At 42.5% G+C, this 26,981-nt stretch overlaps 1 protein-coding gene across 5 annotated transcripts in view; it reads left to right on the forward strand.

Annotated features, from left to right (window-relative positions):
* Window positions 1-26,109, forward strand: part of amot (angiomotin) — a 45,604-nt gene extending 19,495 nt beyond the window's left edge. For 3 of the 5 annotated variants that reach the window (XM_084941338.1, XM_084941339.1, XM_084941336.1), the window contains 9 exons: window positions 4,366-4,458; window positions 6,287-6,432; window positions 8,105-8,254; window positions 10,450-10,646; window positions 11,984-12,112; window positions 13,453-13,685; window positions 13,782-14,036; window positions 17,856-22,365; window positions 24,847-26,104. In XM_084941338.1, coding sequence (XP_084797464.1) covers window positions 4,366-4,458; window positions 6,287-6,432; window positions 8,105-8,254; window positions 10,450-10,646; window positions 11,984-12,112; window positions 13,453-13,685; window positions 13,782-14,036; window positions 17,856-17,989 — 1,337 coding nt within the window. In that variant the 3' untranslated portion in view covers window positions 17,990-22,365; window positions 24,847-26,104. Of the gene's footprint in view, window positions 1-4,365; window positions 4,459-6,286; window positions 6,433-8,104; window positions 8,255-10,449; window positions 10,647-11,983; window positions 12,113-13,452; window positions 13,686-13,781; window positions 14,037-17,855 lie in introns of all 5 variants that reach the window. The other 2 variants (XM_084941340.1, XM_084941337.1) reach the window with 2 other exon arrangements.
* Window positions 26,110-26,981: the final 872 nt, after the last annotated feature.

Genomic DNA, 26,981 nt, shown 5'->3' on the forward strand with positions numbered 1-26,981 from the left:
AACGCCACGTTTGTTAGCTTCACCTATGGGCGTAATGTGCGTCTGATGTAGTCCCGTGTGTGTCGACCTTTAATAAATCCCGTTTGATCTTCATCTATCAGGTCTGGGAGTTTACAGCCGACATTTAAGATATCGGCCGATAGGATTTGCAGTACTCATTATTCTTACCTTCTTTTTGTAACTCATATCGCGACCTGTTTTCACGAGTTTTGGCCTTTTTAACTGTCCAGCTGAATGAATCCAGTAAAGGGGAGCTAGCTGTACCATTCACTGGGGTAGCCCAAACGAATGGTACAGCCTTATAACGCTTTGCTTTAGTGATCAGTGAGGTTAAGGTGTCACTGGAAAGGTTCCTACAGAGGGGACGTCTAATTCAGCAAAATGATCTACAATTTCTTTTTCATCCACCAGTTCAGACGGGTCATGCTGAGTTTTAAAGCAGTGTAGAAATTTTGACATTTTGCTACCTTAACTGTGTCCTATGTTATTGTCGGTTCTATCTGCAGTCCTGGATTTCTTTTTTTGTTTTGTTTTTGTTAAACATGCCATCTTCCATAATGTTCGTCTGTTTATTTTGATGTATAGTTAAATAAATAGCATTATGGTCAGATATGTCTGCTGTTCCCATTTTACTGCCACCACCATGCTTTGGTGGGTGTGCGTCCCTCTGCAGAGCCCCGTCTCTTTTATAAGAATGATTTATTATTTCTCTATTTTGTTTAAAGCTTGTTGTGTCCTCGATATTGTTAAAGTCGTATTCCAGTCCCCTCCACACATCAGGAATTTCCGTCACACTTGGTGGTAATCTTGTCAAATGTGTGTCCCCCTCTGGAGGTGCATACACACGAGCTACTGTGACACTCTTTCCTTTCGCAGTTACATATCTGCCTTCTTGATCCTCATCTTCCTCAATCCTTTCAACATTAACAGTGCTTGATATCAGGGTAGTTGCACCTCCTCTCCTGCTATTCTTATGTGAGCTGAAGATGGAATTTGTATATCCAAACCTTTTTGACATGTGTTTCATGTAGAAATATCACCTGTGTCTCTTCCATAAGGAGAGGATCCTAATTGTCCACCGCCTTTACTCCTGCTGTTGGTGCCGCTTCTCTCTTCTAATGAATTGAAGCGGCTGTGACATTGCGTGTTGTATAGGAGTGGTGGCAAAAATGCCGTATAGTGCGGGACTGTGGAGCTGAGCGAAGCGCTCACCGAGTGGAGAAGTAATCAAAACTGTGCAGCTTGAGGCTGGCTTCATGTGCGGTGCTGTATACACGGCCTGGTCCTCTATGGGCTCAAAATGTGGTCATAAATATTTTGTACTTGTAAAAAAGATTTGTGTGTGCATAAAAAAGATTTGTGTGTGCGTAAAAAAGATTTGTGTGTGCGTAAAAAAGATTTGTGTGTGGACTTAGCCCAAAAAAACCCTGCAAGTTACAAGTACGAATTTTGACCCTATTTTTCTTCCTTTCATCTGATTGGTCAATGTCATGTCAATCACAAATGTAACAATCCAATCAGAGAACAGATGGGTTTGGCTGTCGGAGGGGCGCTTTTTTTGAACTGCAGGTCTTTGAAGGGAATAAATGCCCTTTTACATGCCAACCCAGCGTTTTCCTTCATCACCACGAAGGAAAACAGTCTGTGGTCGTCCGAGTTTGGTGATTTTTGTGTCACAGGTCTACGTGTTTAATATAGGGACTTCCACAGCCTTTTCAACAGCGCTGCGGACCGCAGGGTGGGGGCGGGCAGTGTTTTGGAAATGACAGTCTTCATTACAAAGCTTTCTTCGTTATGAATTAGCATACATGTTTTTATTGAACATTTGAAGAACCAGCAAAAAAAAAAAAAAAAAAACTCTTGTAGAGGACATAAAGTCAGAGATAGAAAAGACAAGGAGCAGGTGCATCTAGTACAGGTAGAGCTGCTGCAAAACCCCACAGAGCTCAGCAGCCAGCACAACAAATTCTGGATCCTTTGCTTTTAGTTAGCAGTTAGCATTAGCAGCACATCCTGCGTCCGATGTGAAAGGACTTTTATGCTGCGCACTGTGACTCACAGCAATGGTCCCGGGTCAGCCCTGACTTTGTGTTAAACTAATCCTAAAGTAATAATGGTGTTTCTAACCACTGATATAGCAAAACTTTACCCTTTCAAGAGCTGCTGAAAGTTGGGGGACCTAGCTGCTATCAGATATTTATATAGAGATCCTCCAGCTTCAAACTGTATTACCCTTCAAGGACCTGCAGTTCAAAAAAGCGCCCCTCCGACAGCCAAACCCATCTGTTCTCTGATTGGATTGTTACATTTGTGATTGACATGACATTGACCAATCAGATGAAAGGAAGAAAAATAGGGTCAAAATTCGTACTTGTAACTTGCAGGGTTTTTTTTGGGCTAATTCCACACACAAATCTTTTTTACACACACACAAATTCTTTTTACACATACAAATCTTTTTTACGCACACACAAATCTTTTTTACGCACACACAAATCTTTTTTACGCATACAAATCTTTTTTTACACACACACAAATTCTTTTTACACATACAAATCTTTTTTACAAGTACAAAATATTTATGACCACATTTTGAGCCCATAGTCCTCTCAGTGGATTCATATTCTTGTGTAGGGTGTTTGAAAACGTCCCTTCCTCTTCTTCCCCAACTCCAAAAAGTCATGTACTGTTTCTCCTCGATCAGCTTGTTTTGAATACGGTGAGCGCTCCGCTCAGCTCCACAGTCGCGTCCTCATTTCCCCCCACCTGTGGCCACTCTCTCTGATACTCCTTTCATTTCTTCAGTTGTTTTGTCGAGTTTGTTGCCCATTTCTTGGTGTAGAGAATTAATATCCTTTCGTAGACTGTCGTGATCCTCTTTCAGTTCCGACCTGAGCGATTCTGTAGCGCTCACCAAATCATTCGGGGCTCCAGGGTTCGTGTTAGCTTGCGTTGCAACATTGCTAGCTTTTGCTGACGAGTTGTTTATGTTTTGGGCATATTTGTGTTTTGTCAGTCTCCTGCCTTTCCTTCCCCACTCAATCGTGTATTTAACTCTAGAAGAATCGCCTATAAACAAATTTTTATATCTCCATGTAACCTTATATATTTTAAAATTAAATAATGAAACATCCTAACCGAAAATGGATTTAGCTACATTCTGGACAGTGTTTCCGGAATGCAGTAGCTAGCGAGCTGATTGGAGACCGTTACAGCCAATCAGAATATTTGCAAGTCTGTAATTGGTTGGTTTTGTGGCACACTTATGGCGGTGTACGGAGAGTTGAGCGTGCAGGGAGCAGAGATCTGAGCAACTGACGATATAATTGACACTATACTAATATATTTTCACTTAAACAAGCAGCTGTTTTTTATGTGCATTAAAGTTATATAAAATTTTAACAGTGCAAATGCAAATTCCTCGCTGACAGTGTAACCAAAAGGCATTTCCAGTGGAAACTGGCCGACATATCCTCAGCATAACCATGTATAATATCCACAAACCTTAAGAAGAGGTTATACACACACAATACGGTAATATTATGTTGAAGCACAGTACGTATCACTCCGCGAGGCTCCGCCTACGATAGCCGTAATGCTCCGACAATCCATCGAGCGGCGCGGCTTCGTAGCTTAGCAAAGTCGTACTGAAACATTTGACAGATTTTCGAGCGCCGTGAACATAAAATCGTTTCGAGGTCAGTAAACACAACCAAAGTTCATACATAAGGCACACGGGATTATAAGGGGCACTGTCAACTTTCAGGAAAATCAAAGGATTGATTTTTAGTGTGCCGTATTTTCCAAACAACACGGTAATAACGACGGCCCGCTAGCACGCTCTACCAAAAATAGTGCTTTGTTGTGTGTCTGACGGACGAAAGCTAAACCAGTTCCACACCACTGAAGCTGCAGCATTTTTACAAACCAGTCCAGGTTCATCTGTTTTAATTCAACGATCCGCTCTCGCCCTTCTTATTCTCCGTCGCCGCCATGATTTTTCCGCCATGTGCGTATGAAAACAAAGGCACTGCGCATGTGCGTTTTACCCATATTCTATCGCCATATTTCATTTTCTTATCGTTGCCCAACATTATACCGGTATTACCGTGAACGGTATGATATGGCCCAGCCCTACTGGAATACATTTCTTGCATTGAGAGATTAAATATTCTTCGCTCAAATGAAACTTTTCTTCCCTCAAAATAATTTTTTGCGTGTTGTTGGTTTTTTTTTTTGGTTTTTTACATGCGCTCAGAATAGAGGCACAATGATAACGCCATACCAGTGTCATTGAAATGCATTGTGCTGTATGTGTGTATACCCAGGCACCAAGATTTTGTGTTATATGCTGTTGTTTTTAAGAGCGCATGGAAACCGCTAATAAGCAGCTCGCTGCTAAGGAGTGTGACGGCTCGGAGGACAACCGCAAAACCATCTCCCAGCTCCTGACACAGAGTAAGTGCCACACACAGACCCAGCATCAAACCAACAACCTTCCTGAGGAATAATGACGTGTTATTATTATTATTTTCTAATATAACACCTGTCAGCAGAATGCAGGCTATTAGAGGATGATGCACATCACTGTTGCCTGTTGGTGTCCACATGGAAACTAAGCAGACACAATCGTTTGGTCAACTCTTTTATGTCGGGACGACTTTCTAGTTGAGCTGGACAGACTGTGTCTGACACTCAGCTGTTTTATGTAGGTGAGCCTCTCAGATTATTTTCTGTCATCAGCCTGTATCAGTACGTTTTTTCATTAAACAGTCCAAATGAAGGGCCGTAACCTGCGGACCCTCGCTGGTGGTCAAACCATCCGCATGTCCCCGATGTGAAAGCAGTGTTTTACACTTCATCGGTGCCACAAACACACTCAGCTTTCACTCATTCGACATTATTTTTAGCAGTCCATGGAGCTCACACGGCAATGCTGCAGGTCCCCAGGTTTTAATGGCGGCTACCTTCAATCATCTCATAAAGGACTCGCATTAAATAAAAGAAGTCCAGTCTACTCCAGCTGAGATGATTAACAGGCAGCACAAGAATTACAGCAAACAATGCTGAAAGTCTCAGAACTGTTACAGCATTCCCGGCGTTCCCTGTTTGGATATTAAAAAGTAGAGCGAGGTGATTGTTCGGGGCAGAAACTCGACCTGCTAAGTTTTTATTTTGTTTTTTTACTTTTGGGGTTTCTGGACTCACAATTAACTTCAAAATAATTAAGAACATGATACAAACTGTGAAATTCAACCTGGCACATCAGAGACAGCCTCACAAATTCTGTGAACCTTCCTCATTTTATTCATTGTCTAACTGTCAGGAAGCAGTTTATGTGTAAACTGATTATCTTCAGATTTGAGAAGTGTTATTATTCTTGTTTGGAACGTTATGTGGACTTCATTTAAAGCTCGTTTGTCTGAGACCTGTCAGGTTTCGCGCTGACAGGGTTCATATCAAAGTGTGTCGAGCCTTTCTTTCTCAGTCTGCAAAATACACTGACATCACTCCTTTGTGTGAAGTTGAGAAATGTGTGTTGTTCCTGTTTTGTTGTGAAACCGTCCCTTTCATGCTGTACTGAATCAGCCCCTTATCTGTGGGAGGGGCTTGCTACTGCTGTGCCTGCCTCGGTTGGGGAGTATCCGAACACAGAGACAACGACGGACGTGCAAACAAGTAGTGACTCCTGTTCCACTTTACTCGGGTTTGTTGGGTTTCTCTGTGAACGAGCCAGCAAACACTGTCAGCTGACAGATGTGCGCGTGGAGCCTGGCGCTCACTGACTACGTTTCTAGTGGACGCTTGAACGTGTTCGTTAGATTCACATGTTGAGTTTTCTCAGTGCTGGACGGTGTGCATCCTTAAAGTTCGTGTGATCATCATAGCAACAACACCAACGATCACTCATAAGGAAGCATGAAGGAAACTTCAGTGCTGTCGCCTCACTTGGTGAAGCTGTGAAACCGAGTTCAGCTGATCAGAGGACAGTGCACGCTCTAACCAGTCGTATCACGTCAGGAGTTTATCTTAAGCTGGATAGTTTTCTTGTCATAACAAAGAAAGAAAGTGATAATTACAACGAGTTATCCTTTTATATAAGACTATATAAATATAAAATGTATATAAGATGTTGGGCTGATCCATGTTTGACATAATTGTGTTTAGTGTGACATCAAATGTTAACTGTCAGTCATTTATGTGTCATTGAGTGTGTATCTGAGGTCTGCTGTAGTGTCTGTGGTGAGGACAGTGTTCAGTGTTTCATGTCCTTCTGTGCACTCAGACAAAGAAACGCTGCGTGAGAAGGAGAAGCTGGAGATGGAGCTGAACGCACTGCGCTCGACCACGGAGGACCAGAGAAGGCACATCGAGATCAGAGACCAGGCGCTGAATAATGCCCAGGCCAAAGTCGTCAAGTTGGAGGAGGAGGTGTGACGTTTTTGACTGCGCTGCTTTCATTGACTTAGACGCATTACATTTATAGATGCAATGTACAGTACAGTACATATGACATGTGAGTTTAGTGGTGCAGATCAGCCTTTAATTATTTTCTGAGAAAAACAACTCCAAGAGTACAATGAGGCACAGCTTCTGCAGGAAATCCTTCACGTTGCCATTAGATCAGTGCGAGGAGATAAACAAATGTACAGACTGAAGTTCCTGTTTGCTTCTGATGCGACAGCCGCAGTTTGTCATTTATAAATGTAAACGTTAGGATTGTTCGGTGTGTTTAGTTCTTCTCTGGGAATGAGTTTATATGCCGATCAGAGTGGAATTATTTCTATTGATGAAATGGATCAGCCTACAAATGTAACTGATCTGTTCCTGATAGGTTTTCTTGTAGCTGAAAAGAAAAAAGGGGAATTAAACATCCAAACAGAACGGATACAGACTCCAGTAACTGTGCATTTACAGCTGACCTGCATGTGGGAGTGTTACTAAGCTGTAGCTTAAACGCGGTGCATAAAAAGCTATAAAGCTTGTGTAGCTAAACGAAAGAGTTTCTGAGAACGTGGCAGGTTAAGGTCACACTCTGAACGCAGCCTGGTAATATTCAGAGCTCATCTAATGAGTAACATGTTCAAGGTTCACATTTGACCCTGAACACGTTTTAGGAGCACGCTTTCCATTTTCACACATTCACACACAAATTTCACAGAACGTTTGCGCAGTGTGAGCAGCTGCGCTGACACCCTCACGACCAAGTGATTGATGATCGGGAGCTGGTCGTGAGGTGTTAATCTCTTCTCGTTACCCTGCGTATACTACACGATGCACGACACACGATGAAGGCCAAAACTCGGGCCGATCACCAAAACGGTCGCACGACTGAAAAATCGGCTCAAAATGGGCCAGAGTGTGAGCTCAGCTTAAACGTTTTATTCAGAAAACATACCCATCACAGGCTGTTGACTATCAATGGCTACCAGGCCAGTGTGTGAGCCACCAGCCACTGGGGCACAAACTTCCCTACGAGAGCAGTGACTTCAGGTCAGAGTAATGAGCGATCTCACAAACTAACCAGCTCCTATTACCAGTTTTAATTCACTCTTTATATAAACAAATTTCTATAAATATATAACTTAGCAAACTCATAATTTTAAATTTATTACTGTGGGCTTCCAGGGGGGCCCAGCTGCACTCATGTTAGCATTATACTAACATGAGCACGAGTGTCACAGCCACTGCTATGACATGCTCATGCATTCACCTATTTTCCTGCTTTTTATGACATTGGACTGGATTTTAGTTCTCATTGGTTTGTGCACTACAGCCAACCAGCAACAAGAACACGTATCACTGTGTGTCTGTGCTTCACACACAACAAACAAACCTGTAAACTGTGATGGATCAGGAGCTGCTGTTACTATGGGCTGTGTATCGATCAGATTTACATTTGTTTGGAGATTCAGTGATGTCATATGATTGGAATAATTGTTTCATGTAAATCACTGAGAGGATCAGAATGTGCAGTGAGCATAATGATGCATGGGATGAGAATTTAAAATATTACAGGGTTGTAATAGTAGTGGAACATAATGTGCGTGTGCGTGCGTGTGCGTGCGTGTGTGTGTGTGTGTGTGTGCGTGTGCATGCACAGCTGAAGAAAAAGCAGGTTTACGTAGAGAAGGTGGAGAGGATGCAGCAGGCTCTGGCTCAACTCCAGGCAGCCTGTGAGAAGCGAGAACAGCTTGAACACCGACTTCGTACAAGACTGGAGAGAGAGCTGGAGTCACTCCGTATGCAACAGGTAACACACCACATGTGCTGACTCACTATCACTATCTGTATTCTTGGTAATTTGTTACCACTTTATTATGCACCTTTATGACTGGAAGATGAAGATCTTATTGGGCAATTGTTTAATGGTGAACTATGCCATTTGGTTATCCGCTGTAATACAGAACAAATACTCAAGAAGAGTGAAAATATTTAGTCCAAGAGCCGAGGACCGCTTGTGGAGAGCTACAAGTGGTCCTGGAATCAGCAGGTACAGTTTTCTAAAATAAAATGTAACCCATACCACACAAGCGTATTTAAAGTTTGCTCGAGACATCTTGAAGCTGTCATGAGCAACGTTGGCTTTTGTGCAGGATATTATATAAATTTCAGCAAGCCTGTTAAATACTAAATCTACACGTGTGTTGTACACACATACCTCAGATATGAGCGAGATTGGACTTCCAACCCACAGGATCTTGGTTGGCTAACCAACCGGACATAGTGGGGTTGGACAAGCAGAGGAAGACGGCCGTAGTGATCGATGTAGTGATACTGAATGACAGCAACATCAGGAAGAAGGAACACTCGAGAAATACCAAGGGCTCAGAGAAGAGCTGGAGGGTGAAAGTAACGGTGGTCCCAGTGGTAATCGGAGCACTCGGTGCGGTGACTCCCAAGCTAGGCGAGTGGCTCCAGCAGATCCCGGGAACAACATCGCAGATCTCTGTCCAGAAGAGCGCAGTCCTGGGAACAGCTAAGATACTGCAGGACCCTCAAGCTCCCAGGCCTCTGGTACAGGACCCGAGCTTGAAGGATTGACGCCCGCAGTCAAAAGATTTAGAACACCCCAATTTTTCCAGTTATTTATTGCAATTCAAGTTGTTCAAATCCAATGAATAGCTTGAAATGGTACAAAGGTAAGTGGTGAACTTCCAGAGTCCAAACAGAAAAATAATGCACATTTCAGAAAATGGCCTTTTTCAGGGAACAAAGAATAGGTTAACAATTTAAAGCTGTTCTGCAACAGTGGAGGTTGATCCAGCCTTGAAAGCTGGTGCTGCTAAGTCCTACAGCTGTTCCAACCTCTCTGGATTACTTCCAGGCCCTCTGTCTGCATAAAAGCCAAAAAGGCGATTAACAGTAGAAGACAGACCATCATAACACTGATAAATGTAGGTCTGTCCTACAGAGAAACTGCAAAGAAAGTCAAGGTGTCAGTGAGTCCAGCTTCCTTCAAACTGTGACAGGAAGAGGTCTGCAGACCCAACGACACGACTGAATCGGACACACGTTCCTGAGAGTTAACAGCTGTGTGATGGCGGCTGACAGGACAACAGCTTCAAGCAGCTTAATAGTGGTCGTAGTGAGAAAGTCTCCGTTTCAGCTGTGAGGAGAAACTTCGAGCTGCAGGTTTAAGAGGACGAGCTGCAGCAGACGCCAGAATAAGACAGAGGCTCGTCTGGGCCATGAAACATTGGACTACTGAAGACTGGAAGAAGGTTTCATGGACTGATGGATCAACATTTGAAATCTTCGGTTCATCACGCAGGACCTTTGCTGTGGAGTAGGTGAAAGGATGGATCCACAGTGTGTGGCATCGACTGTCAAACATGGAGGAGGAAGTGTGACGGTCTGGGGCTGTTTGCTGATCCAGGGTCGGTGACTCGTACAGAGTGAGAGGCTCCCTGAACCAAAACAGCTCCACAGCACTCTGCAGCTCCATGCAGGACCCTCTGCTCAGTCAGAGGTTCATCCTACAGCAGGATAATGACCCAAACAGTCCAACTGTGCCAAGCTTGGAAACACGGAGGGTCCAGCACAGTCTCCAGACTGAAACCCCATCGAGCTGGTTTGGGATGAACTGGACAGAAGAGTGAAAGCAAAGCAGCTACAAGGTCCACGTTTATGGGAACTTCTGCAGCAGACATGGGAGAAGATTTGATTTCTATTGCAGACAGAAGCCACGGCTGTGTTCAGCTGTTATATCTGCAAAGGAGGCGACTCTGATGAGTCAAAGTTTAAAATACACTCTGGTCTATAAACTGATTCCATGATTTATTTTTTCACTCCAGTTGCTTATTTGTACCGTGCTTTTATGTCAGAGTGCAATGGAACATTAAACTGTGTAATTTTCAGTGAAAAACTGGAAATATTGGGGTTTTCTAAAACCTTTGACCGGCAGAGAGAGAGAGTGTGTAAATAAAACAAATATATCTCTTCCAGCGTCAAGGTGGTGCTCAAACCAGCGGTGTGATCTCGTCAGAATACAACACCACAGCTCTGATGGAACACCTGAGGGAGAAGGAGGAACGGATTCTGGCTCTGGAGGCTGACATGACCAAGTGGGAGCAGAAGTATTTAGAGGAAAGTGTAATGAGGCAGTTCGCCCTGGATGCTGCAGCATCTGTTGCTACTCAGAGGTACATGTCAAATGTTTCAGGTTTTCTTAGTTTCATACTGTCTCTCAGCAAAGTTATTGCTTGTCTTAGTTGTTAGGATCTTGAAACACGAGATGTGTCGTGGTGCGCGCTCAGTCATCCAGGTAAGCAAATCCCAAAAGGTTGATTCTGTTCATCTGGACGTTTTCACTGGGAGAAACGTTTCCTCGCTCATCCAGGTGACGTCTTCAGTCTCAGCTGACTGCAGGTTTCCAACCTTACAAACAGGACATTTGCACAAAGACTGAAACCAGCTGACTGAATGAACAGTGGGCTGTGAGGTCAGTTTCTGTACTGTAAGGTTGGGAAATCTGCATTTAGCGGAGACTGAAGACGTCACTTGGACAAAACGTTTCTCTCAATTTTTTGGGACCATAGGAAAGCTGCCCCCCAAAACTCACAGCCATCTGAGCTTCTCTGGGCAAGAGGCGCAGCAGCTGTACTGCCCCTTCAGTCTGTGGCCACCAAACATCAGCTGTGGCTGGGAATCAGTGATTTCTATAACTGATTCAATTCTGATTCACAAGGTCTGATCTGATTCGATTTTGACTCAGACAGTCAGAAATACTATAATTATGATCATTTATCACTACATATCCATATTTTTATATCTATGTATAAATAAAATAAATAAATAATAAATAAATGCTGTGCAGTAGATCACAAACTGAAGAAAACCACGACTCAGCATGTGAACATTACCTGATGCTGCTGAAGTGAAGCAGAGCAGAGTCACAGGTTTGTTAGAGGCTACACGTTTAGCTTTTGGCAGAATTTGTAAAAGTTTAAATTTCTTTGGTATCGCACAGCAGGAATTAGGTTTTCTTGTCAGAGAAATAAGAGCCTTAGGCTTGATGGGGCAGTTACACACTTTAAGCTGCTAGTTCAATTTTTGTGTTTCATTTTTAACAACAAACTCTGGTTTCGTAGCTTTGTGGCAGCTGTTAAACCAGAGCAAATACATAACAGTAAATATTTAATGTTTAAATATGATCTGCCTGAGATGTTAAAAATGTCAGAAATGTAATCACTGCTGTAGTTCATGCTATTACGCACCTGTTGGAGGAAGGTACAATATGGCCAAAGCCATTGCACAGAGAAAGTGCATCATTACCAACAAGGGCCCATCCTAAAACTGTAGCTCTACACCTGTTCTGGAGCTCCTATCCAAAGAAGGTTGCTGCTCACCTGAGAGGTGGCAGTCATTGTTTTCCTGGATGAGATCATCCAGTCGTCACCCTCGGAACAATAAGGACCAACGGTCTGTTTAAGAGAAACCCCAGGATGGGTGTGAGCCACTCCTGTCCTTGTTTGTGCAGGGATACGTCTGCTACGATGATCAGCCACTCTCCTAGCAGCAGCTACGACACATCAGTGGAGGCTCGAATCCAGAAGGAAGAGGAGGAGATTCTGATGGCCAATCGGCGCTGTCTGGACATGGAAAGCAGGTAAACTGCTCCTCTGCAAAGGGCTGTTTGATTGTGTCAAGGTGTGCAAACAGATGGAGAGAGCGTCATGGGCTGCTTCTACGCAGAGCTGTATTTGTGGTGTGAAAGCATTCGGGTATAGAAAAGTGTTACCACTTCATACCACAGTACCTGCTTTCATTGTAGATTGAAGCCATCGTATTATATTTAGGCTTCACTTGTTTTTGAATCTTGTATTTAATCAAGCTCATTCTTTATTCTGCTGTTTGTTAACTTTCTCAGCTGTTTGTGTCTTTTAACCTCTTGGACCTGCGTCCACATATGTGGGCTTCACATTTTGGGTTGTCTAGACCACAATACTAAATTTTGCTCTACAAGGGCCTGATATCCACTTACGAGGACGTTATACTGCCACTGTTGTGTAAAACAAATGTAAATGGACTGATTCTTATGCAGCGCTTTTCTACTCTCCCGGAGTACTCACAGCGCTCTATACCAGCGGTCTCCAACCTTTTCTGCGCCACGGACCGGTTTATGCCCGACAATATTTTCACAGACCGGCCTTTAAGGTGTCGCGGATAAATACAACAAAATAAAAGTAGTACCAGTACCGAAAAACAGAAGATTTATTCATAACGCACGTGAAAAGACCCAGGAAAACCGAGTTAACGATAAAAACGATAACAAAATAACGCTGAAAACCAATAAAAACCCTGAAAACCATACATTTCACACCTGAGCCTCAACTCTCGCGGCCCGGTACCAAACGACTCACGGACCGGTCCGAGGCCCAGAGGTTGGGGTCCGCTGCTCTATACAACACGCCACATTCACCCATTCACACCCATACTCACAAGCACTGACTCTAAACTGAGTGCTTTTCTAACGACATTCACACTCCGATGAACGCATCAGAGAGCAACTTGGCGTTGGTATCTTGCCCAGGGATACTTGGCATGCAGAGTGGAGGAGCCAGGGATCGAACCACCGGTCAGTAGGTGACCTGCTCTGCCTCCTGAGCTACAGCACCCCAAAATCAAATGTCCTCATATGTGGAACTCATTTTTCTAAGAAACAAAAATGGGTTAAAAAGATAATTCTTTGTTTTTACATTCATCAGGCCCCAATCAGCCCAAATAGCAAAGAGAAATTAAAAATGCATGAAAGAGTTTGGGTCTCAGGGGGTTAATGGTCAGTAAGACTAGAGAAGCGTTTTATAAATTCAAGTACATATTGTGTTTATTCTATTGAGCTAAGTTGTTTTTAGTGTGATTTTATGATAAATGATTTTAAAAATCAATCCATGATTTAGTTTCAGTCACAGCCAGACATTAACTGTGGCTGCGTCTGCCCTGATCCAGGATAAAGAATCTGCACGCCCAGATCATTGAGAAGGACGCCATGATTAAGGTGCTTCACCAGCGCTCTAGGAAGGAGCCTGTTAAGTCTGATGCACCATCTGCCATGAGGCCCTCCAAGTCCTTGATGTCCATCTCCAACACGGGTGGTTCTGGATTGCTCTCTCACAACTTGGGACTGAGTAGCTCACCAATCACTGAAGAACGTAAGGACACGAGTTGGAAGGGCAGTCTGGGTAAGAAGCAGCAGTCGGTGCAGAGGTTTTAGCCCATGTGACTATTTCATGTACATGACTTCATTCTGAGGAGCACTTGTTCTCATGTTCCTCCAGGGGTTCTGCTCGGTCCCGAGTTTCGCATGGAGTCTCTCAGGACGGAGTCGATGTCGTCGTCTCCCTCCCCGGTCCTTCCTTCTACACCGATGACTGCAGGACACTCAAAGACAGGCAGCAGAGACAGTTACACGCAGACCGACAAGGGCCACAGTCAGGACACCAGCAAGCCCAGCACTCCGGCTCTGCAGAGCATGACGCTGCCAGCTCGCCTGTCCAGTCCCAGTCCCGTCTACATCCCTGACCGCATAGCAGGTCAGCCTCTTTGTGACAGACACACAGCCAGCTGTATTTTACCTTCACAACAGAAGTCAGTCCACATGCTTCCTTTTTGTGCACTGGAAAGTAAAGACACGAGTATTTCATAGTGCGTTTCTACTCGTAGTGAGCATGTAAGAGCTTTTTCTACTGAAAGCCACACTCACCCATTTACAGTCACATGCTTACAGCGCTTTATTCTATACCTTTAAATGCTTCTCTCCCTCCCTGTCGATTCTTCACTGTCCCATTCAATAAAGGCCAAAAATACATACATACATATAGATACAGATATAGATATAGACCTCTATTGGATTTAGGTAAGGTGAGTCACTCATTGGTCATCAATTTGGAGGATTAAGAAATCTCCAGCCTCAAGTGATGACAGTGTCACTTGAGGCTGGAGATTGTTGTGCACCAGGAGGAACCCAGAACCTGCTGCACCAGCATAAATACGAGGAGGGAAAACCATTCCCGTCCCTCTACGTGTGCACCTGTTGTTAATTTCATTGACACCAAAGCAGCTGACCCTGATTTACAACCACTGACCAGATCAACATCATAGAAGTTTACCTGACCAGTTGCTGTACTCGGTGTTCCTTTAATTGTTTTTTACGTAGTGCACTATAAAATTGACAAAAATCATAATCTCAGAAGGGCTGAGGAGCAAATATTGCTTGTTCTTCTACATCACAGTGACGCAGAGTTAGCACCATCGCCTCAAGACAAGGGTGACCTGGATTTGTATCCACCAGTCGGCTGGGGCCGTTCTGTGTGAAGCTTGCATGTTCTCTGTGAGGCTTCATGGGTTCTCTTCAGGTTTCTCCTGCAGGCCAAAGAAATGGATGTTATATATAGTGTGTAGTTTGGCCCTGCGATAAACTGACAGTCTGTCCAGGGCATAGCCCGCATTTCATCCCATAATGGCTGGGATAGGCTGCAGGACTCGAACAACCCCGTTTCCAAAAAGGATAGATGCTTTATTTATCTATCAAAAACTTTACACAGTTCTCACTGTGTAAACATGTGAGCTTTATTCATTTCATACTATCACAAAGGTACAGACAGTTCTTACTGTGCATCCACACAGTATTTCCCTCGCTTCACTTGTTCCACGGTTTGTCATGTTACAGCCTTCACATGCACTCACAGCCTTTGTCGTGACATTCAGATCTGAGCTAAGTTTCTTCCTGTTTCCACTGTTCATCTGTCAGATGTGTCTACAACTTGACTGGAGTCCACCTGTGGTAAATTCAGTTTACTGGACATGATCTGTCTCTGTAAGGTCCAAACCATGGACAGGTGTCAGAGCACCAACCAAGCCATGAAATCCAAAGAATTGTCTGTAGACCTCAGTGACAGGATTGTATCGAGGCACAGGTCTGCAGAAGGGTACGAAGAGATTCTGCAGCATTGAAGGTCCCAATGAGTACAGTGGACTCCATTATCCATAGATGGGAGACATTTGGAGCCACCAGGACTCTACCTGGAGCTGGAGGTGTCCAAGAACCTGATGGTCACTCTGACAGAGCTCCAGTGTTGCTCTGTGGACAGAGAACCTTTCAGAAGTCCAACCATTTCTGCAGCACTCCACCAATCAGGCCTGTATGGTAGAGTCATCAGACTGAGCCCACTCCTCAGTAGAAGGTGACGGCTCACCTGGAGTTTCCCAGAAAGCACCTAAAGGATTCTCAGACCATGCGAAACACAATTCTTTACCCATCTAATAAAAGTTTTGATTTTCATGAACGAGACACTCTCATGACTCATGGAGTGATGCCACTAACCAGCCAATCAGTGGCATGCAGTCTGATGACATCACATTTTAGTACCTGCTCGGATCACTTGGAACCTGAGCAGGTACTATTTTAGTACCTTGTACCAGGTATCACCTAATGGAAAACTGTGGCAAGTCGATCCAAGTCATACTAATGGAAACGGGGCTATTGTAGTAAGCAAAATAAACAGTAGAGCAAACATAATATGAACCAACAGACGCTTTAATATCGTCATCTGATACATAGTTTAGATTTTGGAGACCGACACTATCTCTACGTTTAAGATTAGGCTTAAAACTTTCCTTTTTGCTAAAGCATATAGTTAGGGCTGGATCAGGTGACTTTGTCCACTCACCCTTCTCACTGTCACCAGAGCACTTGCTCGGAGGGGGTTACTTGATTGTTTTCTTTGTAATATTGTAGGGTCTTTACTTTGCATATATTTTGTCAAATCGCAGAGCTCCACTGCTCATCACTTGGCCAATAAAATCCCTACAATGAAGCGTGGTTCTGTGGGGATATTTCTCAGCTGCAGCACTGGGCTGCTCAGTGAATGTCCTTAGGTGGGCCAGCCAGAGCCCAGACCTGAGCCTGATAAAGGTTCTGCAAAGAAAAATGGGGGAAAGTGCCCAATAGGGCTGCCACGATTAGTCGACTATCAAAATCATCGACGACTGATTTAATAGTCGACGCGTCGTTTGAAGCTTTGTAAGATCACAAAAGACGCAGCAATAAGTAGTAGATTTAAGAGTGTAATAACGGACTGAAACAGAAGATGGCAGCACTGCATGTACAAGGATGCCAGCTGCCGTTAAACCCCGAAGAAGAAGAAGCTGTGTCCCAGAATTCATAGCGCAGCCCAGCTCAGTTTCCAACAATGGCGGCAGCTAGTTAGTTTTAATATTACTCTTATTATTCTTTCTGGGACACAAAATAAACGTTTAGCATATTTTCAGGCGAGAATGTAGCTGTGTAAACCTCAAATATCTGCTCAGTTTATCAGGACACCACATATTTTCAAAAGCGCTCCGACGTTTTCGGAGACGTCTGTTACCCACTAGCTCGATAGCGAGCCGGGGGCAAGGCTAACTAGAGCCGTGAGAACACCGGACTCCCGGCAAATCGTTTTCAAACCCACCGCCGTCTTTCGCTACTGAGGTTAAACATATATAAGTCACTTAGATAACTTAGAAATGTTATTGTTTGGCTTTTTTTTAGTATTTTATTTGTTCCTGAGTAAATCGGTTTGGCTGAGATTAAAGTTATAGTTTTTACACAGCTGAATAAACGTCAAGCAGACAGCTGATTATCAGAAGTGTGAGATGCTCGAGAATATACTCCGGTGTCCTGTTATATTTTAGATAGCAAGGAGTTTATTAAACTTCACAGAAACAATCTGCAAATTTCATTAAAATTTAATAAACTATCATCTTGTCTTTATTGTTAGTTAGCACCTTAAACACTTAAAGCTGTAAGCTAATGATAGTTATATAAGAGCAGATGCTGCTGGTGCAATAAGCTGTACGTTTTACGTCCAATGGATGATGATCTGATTAGTCGAATATCAGAATGATCGTTTGTGGCAGCCCTAGTGCCCAACAATAGATTTGCCAAGCTTAGAATCATAAAGACTTGAGGCTGTAGCGCTGAGCAAAGAGCGTGAATACTTCTCTTATATTTTGGGCTTTATTTTTAACTAATTCCAAGCAAGCGTTTTTTCCACTTTGGCATCATGTTGTATTGTGTGAACATGAAGCAAGTAATCTGTTTTAGAGTATACAACAACCTGTTACGAGGTGCTTTATGAAGGTAAAAATCCCCGGTAGTGGCTCACGGTTTAGAAATCATTTAAAAGTATGTATGTATGCAACACACACTCCTGGCAACATTATCACAGTTAATGTAACATTTTGTTGTGATATTGTGTAACGTGATGTAATGTCAACATGTGAAGGATCTATAAGATTCGAGGTGTACACAGCAGACAGGATCAGAGGAGAAATGTTCTCATCAGTTTTTCACTGTCACATTTGTGTAGATGCTCAGGCGTTTCACACCAGCACGCTGGAGCGCAGACTTCCCATCCAGGCCCACCCACAGCATCAGTCAGCTCCTCCAGCACAGTCGAGCCAACAAGAAGCAGACACAGATATGGTGGAGATCCTCATCTGACCACTTCATCTCCTGAGAAACGAACAGCTGTGTGGGAGCTCCGTCAGCGCAGACGACCTGCAGCTCTCGTTTTCATACCTTTGTGTTTACAGGCATGTTCATTCAGACACTTTTACATCAGCTCCAGTCCTTCGCTGAATCAGTGTTCATCGATATCTTTAAAGGAAATCAGCCCGTTGCAGCACCCCCAAGCGCTTTTTCTTGAATGTGAGTTTAAATTAAGTGGTGACTGGAATTTAAGAATGTCAGTGATCATGTGATTTCTTTTGTCCGTGCCACTCGTGCTCCTGTGTTCACAGTGATGGCGTTGCATGGAAGTTAAATAGCTTTATGGACTAAGTAAGCATAAATCCTTGTCATGTTGTGTCCACGCACGAGAATGACACGTTGTTCCTGACTGTACATAACTGTTTATAGCTGCACCTCTAAGGTAAATATTTCACTTGTTGTCACTCTGCCCTGGGGGTTCAGTGTTACTGTTAATAGGTCAATACGTCACTGTGTATGGCACCAGTAGTATTTCAGCACATTGCCAAGCTTAACGTGTAACTTTTTCCCCTCTTGCAGCCAGTAATGCACCATCTATATAACATTTATGTGTGTAATAGCAAGTTTTCTTCTTTAAACTACCTGATGTTAAAGTACGACATGAGCAGGTCAGTAAACACCCTTCACTCTGAAACTGGCCCACACGCTGCCCCTGTGCTTCATCCAAACAGGCGAACCCTGGATTGCGTCCATGCCGTGCACATCACTGTTTCGAGTCAGGGTTTCACACGCACACCTGTCTGCCTTTGACCTCAGCAGTACGGGTGGGACAGCTTAGTTAAGCTTTCACGACCTCCCTCTGTGGAGGAATTTCCTTCACCATGTTACGGTCTGTGTTGTAAGAACATGTGGAGCTTTCTTTTAGTACGTTGAATATATCATTTCAAAAAAGTGACACAAGCGTTTAGTTCTTGAGAATCTTTACATTTCTGACACTTTTATTACCAGATTTCTCCAAGTGACTCACTAAGGGTCAGTGCATCGATGCCTGGCTCCTCCTCTGCAAGCAGCTCACCCCTGACGTGCCCCCAGTGCATCCATCAGATGTTGGATGAAAGCACTGTATAGATGTGTGTTACTGGGTGAATCAGAAAAGGCACTGTATAATATCAGTGCACTGAATGTCTCTATGTATCACTTTGGTAAGTTGTCAGGCTAGTTTTTGCACACGAGTGTGCTGCTCTGTATTAGCGAGCTAGTTTCCACCCACCGTGTCATCATCCTGAACAAAAGTAACTGAATGGATTTGAAATCGACCTGTAAAACAAAAAGCTTTGTATACATGACATAAAACTTTAACCTTCAGCAGGCAGCACGTGCTCAGTCTCTGAAAATAAACTTTCCTCACATAAAGAATCTGATTCAGATAATTATGTTCAGCAAAAATAATATTTTAAGACAAATGTATCCAACTATTTATCTTCTGTGAAGTTCTTCAGCCTCATTAGGTATGAGTATATGGAGGAGTGCTGCTGCTCGAGTAAATGCACAGACATATTGGTCTCCATCAGTATGACTGTCCACATTTGTATCCATGTTACTGTAGTGCTGCTACAGCCTGATGTCACCAATGTAAGTAACTGAGCTGATTCACACGGCTAATATCACAATTATGGAAAAGTAGTTTTATTATTCAAGCTGTCATTTAACAGTATCCAATAAAACTGTACCAAAGAATGGCAAGCAAAATAACGTCATTTCAGTGGGACGGGATATCATTTCACTACAAATAGTTAAAGAAAATTGACAATAACTTAATATCATCAGGTTAAATGAACACTTTTCCCACCATTGCAGAATATTTTAGGATATTTACTCTCCACTCTTACTTATTTCCTCTTGTTTGAGATTCCTGAATTGTAATCTGTCTGTAATATCCACGTCTGTCTACACGTTGGGACCATCCAAAACTAGCTCACAACACAGTTTCTTTTCTTCGATTGTTGGTTTCACATTTGGTAAAGTTGCACTTCTTTGTTTCGCCCTGTCATGAGGTGAACTCGTGTATGAATCAAGCTGCTTTGCTTTCTGGTGTAGAACAATGAAAGATGTTAAACTGCGACAGAGTTCAGTCTGGTGTGAACTCTGTAGCAGTAAATCTGTCAGGCGGCTCATAAAGGTCTGTTACTGGTTCATGTTATTCATCGGCGTGTTAAAGAGGTTATGGAAATGATGCTAAAACACAACACAGTGTTAGTGCATACGTCTTTATTAGTTTCTACCATTAGTATAGTATTATGCATGCATTATAAAGTATTGATGTTTCATGTGGGCTCAGTTGAAAGTTTGATGACAAAGGACCCTGTGGGCCCTCAGGTGGGATCACTGAGAACTTCAGGATATTATGAATGTCTCCTTTCAAGTCCTGGAGGATGCCTAATAAGTATGTAGTTCTATTATTTTACCAAATTTCAGTGTTTTGTTCAGCTTAATTTCTGGGTTTACAATTATAGTCGCAGGACTCTCGAGGAATTTCAGAAAACACACTGGAGAATACCAAAGGTTCTCATCAGAACACCAGTAGCTCTCCACTTTGGGAGAAGAGTAAGAAAACCAACATTTTCGAACGATCCTTAAAAATCACTCGAATCGAAATTGTTTTTTAGAAATGAACTGTGTGTAAGTGACGGCTCATTTATTGCAGAGATGACTGTTAACATTGCTCCTGCAGCTGGGATCTGTGCTCTTCAGTCTTTAGGATGTGCGTCTCTCATCCCACCTGAGGATGTCCTCGGTCCTGCCCCACCTGTATTTCCAAAGCTTCCACTGTGTTCATAGCTGCTTTTTGTTTAAACAAGTCAAATCTTTTGAAAGCATTTCCTCCTACAGCATATTTAGTTAATAATCTCAAGTTACATTAGTTCCTCTGCACTTTCCATCAAATAAAGTACAATTTGTTAAGGATTGCAGTCTGTACCAGGCACATGCCCTAACATATTTATTAATTCGTGATTATCTCTACATGTAACACCTTCAAAGACTGAAGTGGCTGTCACATTTATTGCACATTGTGATTATAAATCTCCCATAATGTGACAAATGCCTGGCAAAGAACACATGTAACAAAATGTCTTGTATTGTAGCTTCTTTACGTTCTTTTTAGGCCGTTTTATACGCGCTCCTTAATTTTGTTATTGCTGTACAATCAAAATATACAGAATATAACTTTCTCATTCTATATTGTATCTTGGTATGAAGTCACTGATTTATGTACTTTTGGATTTGAAACTTGGTCCTTCTCCAAATGTTTTTTTATTATCTTTTATGAAGTGAGTATTACTTTAACTGTTGTTAAATAAATTAATGCTGAGGCTTCAAGGTTGTTTCGGATGTTTGACATGGACACACCTTGTCTGTGAAGGTGCTCGGTCATCCTGATTGTGACGCACACCCGTTTTCACACCTTGTGATTAGGTAGAGGATCATCAGGAGGTCCATTGTCCCTCTTGGAGGGACACTCCCATAGGGCTTAAGGCTACGTCCACACTAGCCCGGATAAATTTGAAAACGACGTCTTCCTCTGAAAACGCTCCGCGTCCATCGTTTTCAGTCGTTTTCACAGAGGTGTGCGTCCACATTGAAACGGCCGAAAATGCTTATGTTCCAGTTCTGCGCATGCGTGAAACGCAAGAAGATTCAGCCCACCTCATTTCTGTCTGCCGCTTAGTCACTTTCCAGCTCTTTGAAACGTCGCGGCAAAATGTCGAGGAAAAGCACCAAGTTTTTAAATGGACTGACAATGAGGTGGAGTTGTTGCGAGTAACACAAAAGTATAAAGTTGCAAAAGCGAGCGAGAGGTAAAGAATTTGAGGAAAAGCTCTCTGGAGCACGTACAGACTGATATTAATCTTTAATAGGGCTGTCAAACCTGAGAGCAAACAAAACAACTGCTGTGTAACGCCCTCCGCTATCTTAGTTTAATCGGTCACATGACTGCATCACATGACTAACGTGTCATCGTTTTAGAAAGTCTGCGTTTTCGCTGTCCACACTGCGACGCGAAAGCACAGTTTTCAAACGTATGCGTTTTCGAGAGCGTTTTGAAAACGATGCGTTTTCCATCAGCGAAACCGCCATCTCAGTGTGGACGGGAGGCCGAAACGGAGAGAAAACGATGCGTTTTTTAAAACAAAAATGCGTTAGTGTGGACGTAGCCTAAATCTGGGACCCTCCACCATTTGACCCTAGAACTGAAGAAGCTTCTCGGAGGTGAAACATCTTCAAGCAGCTTAAAGAAGTTCAGACACATTTCTTTCCAAGCTCCTTAGACATGGAAACACCTTCTATTGAGTGCACGTTAGTCACCATCAATACTGTAATCACATAAGGTACACATAATCACCTCCTCACTACGTACGACTCTGGATACTGTAGCTCCAGTGAAAACTAAGGTCTCTAATCAGAAGTACCTGACTCCGTGGTATAATTCTCAAACACGTACCCTAAAGCAGATGACTCGTAATCTGGAGAGGAAATGGCGTGTCACAAATTTAGAGGATCATCATTTAGCCTGGAGAAATAGTTTGCTGCTTTATAAGAAAGCCCTCCGCAAAGCCAGAACATCTTACTATTCATCACTGATTGAAGAAAATAAGAACAACCCTGGTTTCTCTTCAGCTCTGTAGCCAGGCTGACAAACAGGCAGAGCTCTGTTGAGCCAACCATCCCTTTAACGTTAACTAGTAATGACTTCATGAACTTCTTCACAAATAAAATTTTTATCATTAGAGAAAAAATTACCAGTAATCATCCCACAGATGTAATATTATCTACAGCTACTCTTAGTACCATTGATGTTAAGTTAGACTCTTTTTCTCCAATTGATCTTTCTGAGTTAACTTCAATAATTACTTCCTCCAAACCATCAACGTGTCTTTTAGACCCCATTCCTACAAAACTGCTCAAAGAAGTCCTGCCATTAATTAATGCTTCGATCTTAAATATGATCAACCTATCTCTAATAATCGGCTATGTACCACAGGCCTTCAAGCTGGCTGTGGTTAAACCTTTACTCAAAAAGCATCTCTAGACCCAGCAGTCTTAGCTAATTATAGGCCAATCTCCAACCTTCCTTTCATATCAAACATCCTTGAAAGAGTAGTTGTCAAACAGCTAACAGATCATCTGCAGAGGAATGGTTTATTTGAAGAGTTTCAGTCAGGTTTCAGAGCTCATCACAGCACAGAAACAGCTTTAGTGAAGGTTACAAATGATCTTCTTATGGCCTCTGACAGTGGACTCATCTCTGTGCTTGTCCTGCTAGACCTCAGTGCAGCGTTCGATACTGTCGACCATAATATCCTATTAGAGCGATTAGAACATGCTGTAGGTATTACAGGTACTGCACTGCAGTGGTTTGTATCATATCTATCTAATAGACTCCAATTTGTGCATGTAAATGGAGAGTCCTCTTCACACACTGAGGTTAATTATGGAGTTCCACAGGGTTCAGTGCTAGGACCAATTCTGTTTACATTATACATGCTTCCCTTAGGCAGCATCATTAGAAGACATAGCATACATTTTCACTGCTATGCCGATGACACCCAGCTCTATCTGTCCATGAAGCCAGATAACACACACCAATTAGTTAAACTGCAGGAATGTCTTAAAGACATAAAGACCTGGATGGCCGCTAACTTTCTGCTTCTTAATTCAGATCAAACTGAGGTTATTGTACTCGGCCCTGAAAATCTTAGAAATATGGTATCTAACCAGATTCATACTCTGGATGGCATTACCTTGGCCTCCAGTAATGCTGTGAGGAACCTTGGAGTCATTTTTGACCAGGACATGTCCTTCAACGCACATATTAAACAAATATGTAAGACTGCTTTCTTCCATTTGCGCAACATCTCTAAAATTAGAAATATCCTGTCTCAGAGTGACGCTGAAAAACTAGTTCATGCATTTATTACTTCCAGGCTGGACGACTGTAATTCATTATTATTAGGATGTCCAAAAAACTCACTGAAAAGCCTTCAGCTAATCCAAAATGCTGCAGCAAGAGTCCTGACAGGGACTAGAAGGAGAGAGCATATTTCTCCTGTTTTGGCTTCCCTTCATTGGCTTCCTGTTAAATCCAGAATTGAATTCAAAATCCTGCTCCTCACATACAAGGTCTTAAATAATCAGGCCCCATCTTATCTTAATGACCTTGTAGTACCATATCACCCTATTAGAGCACTTCGCTCTCGCTCTGCAGGCCTACTTGTTGTTCCTAGAGTATTTAAAAGTAGAATGGGAGGCAGAGCCTTCAGTTTTCAGGCCCCTCTTCTGTGGAACCAGCTTCCAGTTTGGATTCGGGAGACAGAAACTATCTCTACTTTTAAGATTAGGCTTAAAACTTTCCTTTTTGCTAAAGCATATAGTTAGGGCTGGACCAGGTGACCCTGAATCCTCCCTTAGTTATGCTGCAATAGACGTAGGCTGCCGGGGGATTCCCAAGATGCATTGAGTTTTTCCTTTCCAGTCACCTTTCTCACTCACTATGTATTAATAGACCTCTCTGCATTGAATCATATCTGTTATTAACCTCTGTCTCTCTTCCACAGCATGTCTTTTATCCTGTCTTCCTTCTCTCACCCCAACCGGTCGCAGCAGATGGCCGCCCCTCCCTGAGCCTGGTTCTGCCGGAGGTTTCTTCCTGTTAAAAGGGAGTTTTTCCTTCCCACTGTCGCCAAAGTGCTTGCTCATAGGGGGTCATATGATTGTTGGGTTTTTCTCTGTATCTATGAAGCGCCTTGAGGCGACTTTTGTTGTGATTTGGCGCTATATAAATAAAATTGAATTGAATTGAATTGAATAAGATCAAATCCGGTTATTGTTGCCTCACATTAACTCATAGTTTCTCTCAGAATAAGCTTTTTAATGCTTTTATACTTGAAAATTATTGATCTGGTTTGGCATAATGTAGCACAAAAACAGTAAAACTGCAACTTTTGACGTTAAATTTCTTCCACTAATGGATCTGAATCTGATGTTAAAGTACAAAGTGAATGACTTTGTGTTGATATGTGAACAAAATATAACATTAATAAAATGACACATTAACTGGCAATGCATCTCAGGTGACGTTACAAAGGAAAGCAAAGGTAGTTTCAGCACTAGATCATTTCTACACCGCTCTGCATTTAATCATTAGTTATTATTTTCCACAGTGGGTCTTTGGTCCTGTTTCCTTCTCCCACGTGATGAAGGCAAATGGCTGCCCCTCCCTGAGCTTCACCTTGACACACCTAAAATCTGTGTGAACATTTTGTGCACTAAAAACATTTTTCAGACTCACCTATGCTTGATGCAGCCAATCACAGCGATCTCGCAATTTTAATGGCCGAATTTGCAACAATGTTTTTTCCAACCAAGCTCAATTTTCCGGATATTTCTTATCCGAATAAGCAGATCATAATAATTAGACCACTGCATTTGCATACTTATTCTATTGTGTATATAGTATTCTTTCTATTTTGTATAATATGTTATTCTGTTTATCTTATTCTATTCTATTGTTTTTCTTTTTCACTGCTCTTGTGAGAATGTTTTGGTCACGGCTGAAAGTACGTGTGGAACTAATAAAGGTTTATTTTATCTTAAATGGGAAACTAATACTACTGTATTTTACCTTGGACACACAGCTAGACGCTGATCCAGGTCGATCGGCTCTCTGAAATGATTTCTTCAGATGTGGTCCCAACTCTGCTAACAACAGCTCAAACTACCCTGCTGACAAATATGGACACAAACTGCCGTGGTACTGTTTCAGCTCCTTCTCATAATAAATGGATGAGCCCAGACTTGTTTGGAAACATCATAGCTTCATGTTGATGTTTTTTCTCCACAGTGCATTTTTTACCCTTTAGGACAAATTTTACCCCTAAAATCAATTTGTTGCCTCATAGTGACTCAAAGACCATACAAAAATACAAGGAAAAGGAGAAAACCTCAACAATCATATGACCTCTAATGAGCAAGAACTTTGGCAACAGTGGGAAGGAAAAACTCTTTCAAATGGAAAACAAACCAGAACCAGGCTGAGGGAGGGGCAGCCATTTGCTGCTAATAGTTTGGGTGAGGGAAGGAAGACAGGAAAAAGACTAATAACTAAATGCAGAGCAGATAGTAAGAAAGATGAGTGAAGAAGAAGACCTGTGTTAATAGAGAGGTTTGAAATCTGCTTTTGAATGTACGTACAGATGTCATTTATCTCATGTAAGCAGGTAACTTGTTCCAAAGAACAGGACCACTGTAACTGAAAGAATCTTCATCATACTTGGATCTGATTCTGGAAACAGTTCAAAAATCTGAACTGGGTTGGACACCATAAGAAAATCAGACATGTACTGGGAGGCCACATTGTTGAGAGCTTTGTGAACTAATTTTAAGGTAATTCTATACTGCACTGGTAGCTGATGCATTGTTTTCAAACTGGGCTGATGTGGTCAAAACTCCACGTACCGCCAAGGATTCTGGCTGCTGCAATCTGGACAAGCTTAAGGCATCAGACTGATGAACTGGGGAGTCCTGCAAATGGACCAAAATCTAACCTACTTGATATGGAAGAATGGACCAATTTCTCAAAGTCAGTTTGAGACAAGAGTTTTCTAAATAAATGTTTTTAAGTTAATCACATCACTGCTTTCTGTTATCAAAACTGAGCTCACTGTCCATATCGATACCATGCTCCCAACTGGCTCATTGTGTTTCAGTGAAGTGGTTGATAATTATGAACAGATTTTCTGCCTCTGACTTTTTGGACCAACATGTGTTTGTCTTGTCTCCCGACATCCAGCATTTCATGCCATGAATGCAGTTTATTAGTTTGTGAACAGGTTTTACATCATCAGAAGAACATAAGTGCAACAGTGTATTATCTGCATAACAATGGTTGGACATATTATGATTCTTTATCACAGTACAAGTGGGAGCATGTAGAGGTTAAATGGTA

Source organism: Perissodus microlepis, chromosome 10 (assembly GCF_051167445.1).
Source record: "Perissodus microlepis isolate ML-2025 ecotype Zambia chromosome 10, ASM5116744v1, whole genome shotgun sequence".
Classification (NCBI taxonomy): Eukaryota; Metazoa; Chordata; class Actinopteri; order Cichliformes; family Cichlidae; genus Perissodus; species Perissodus microlepis.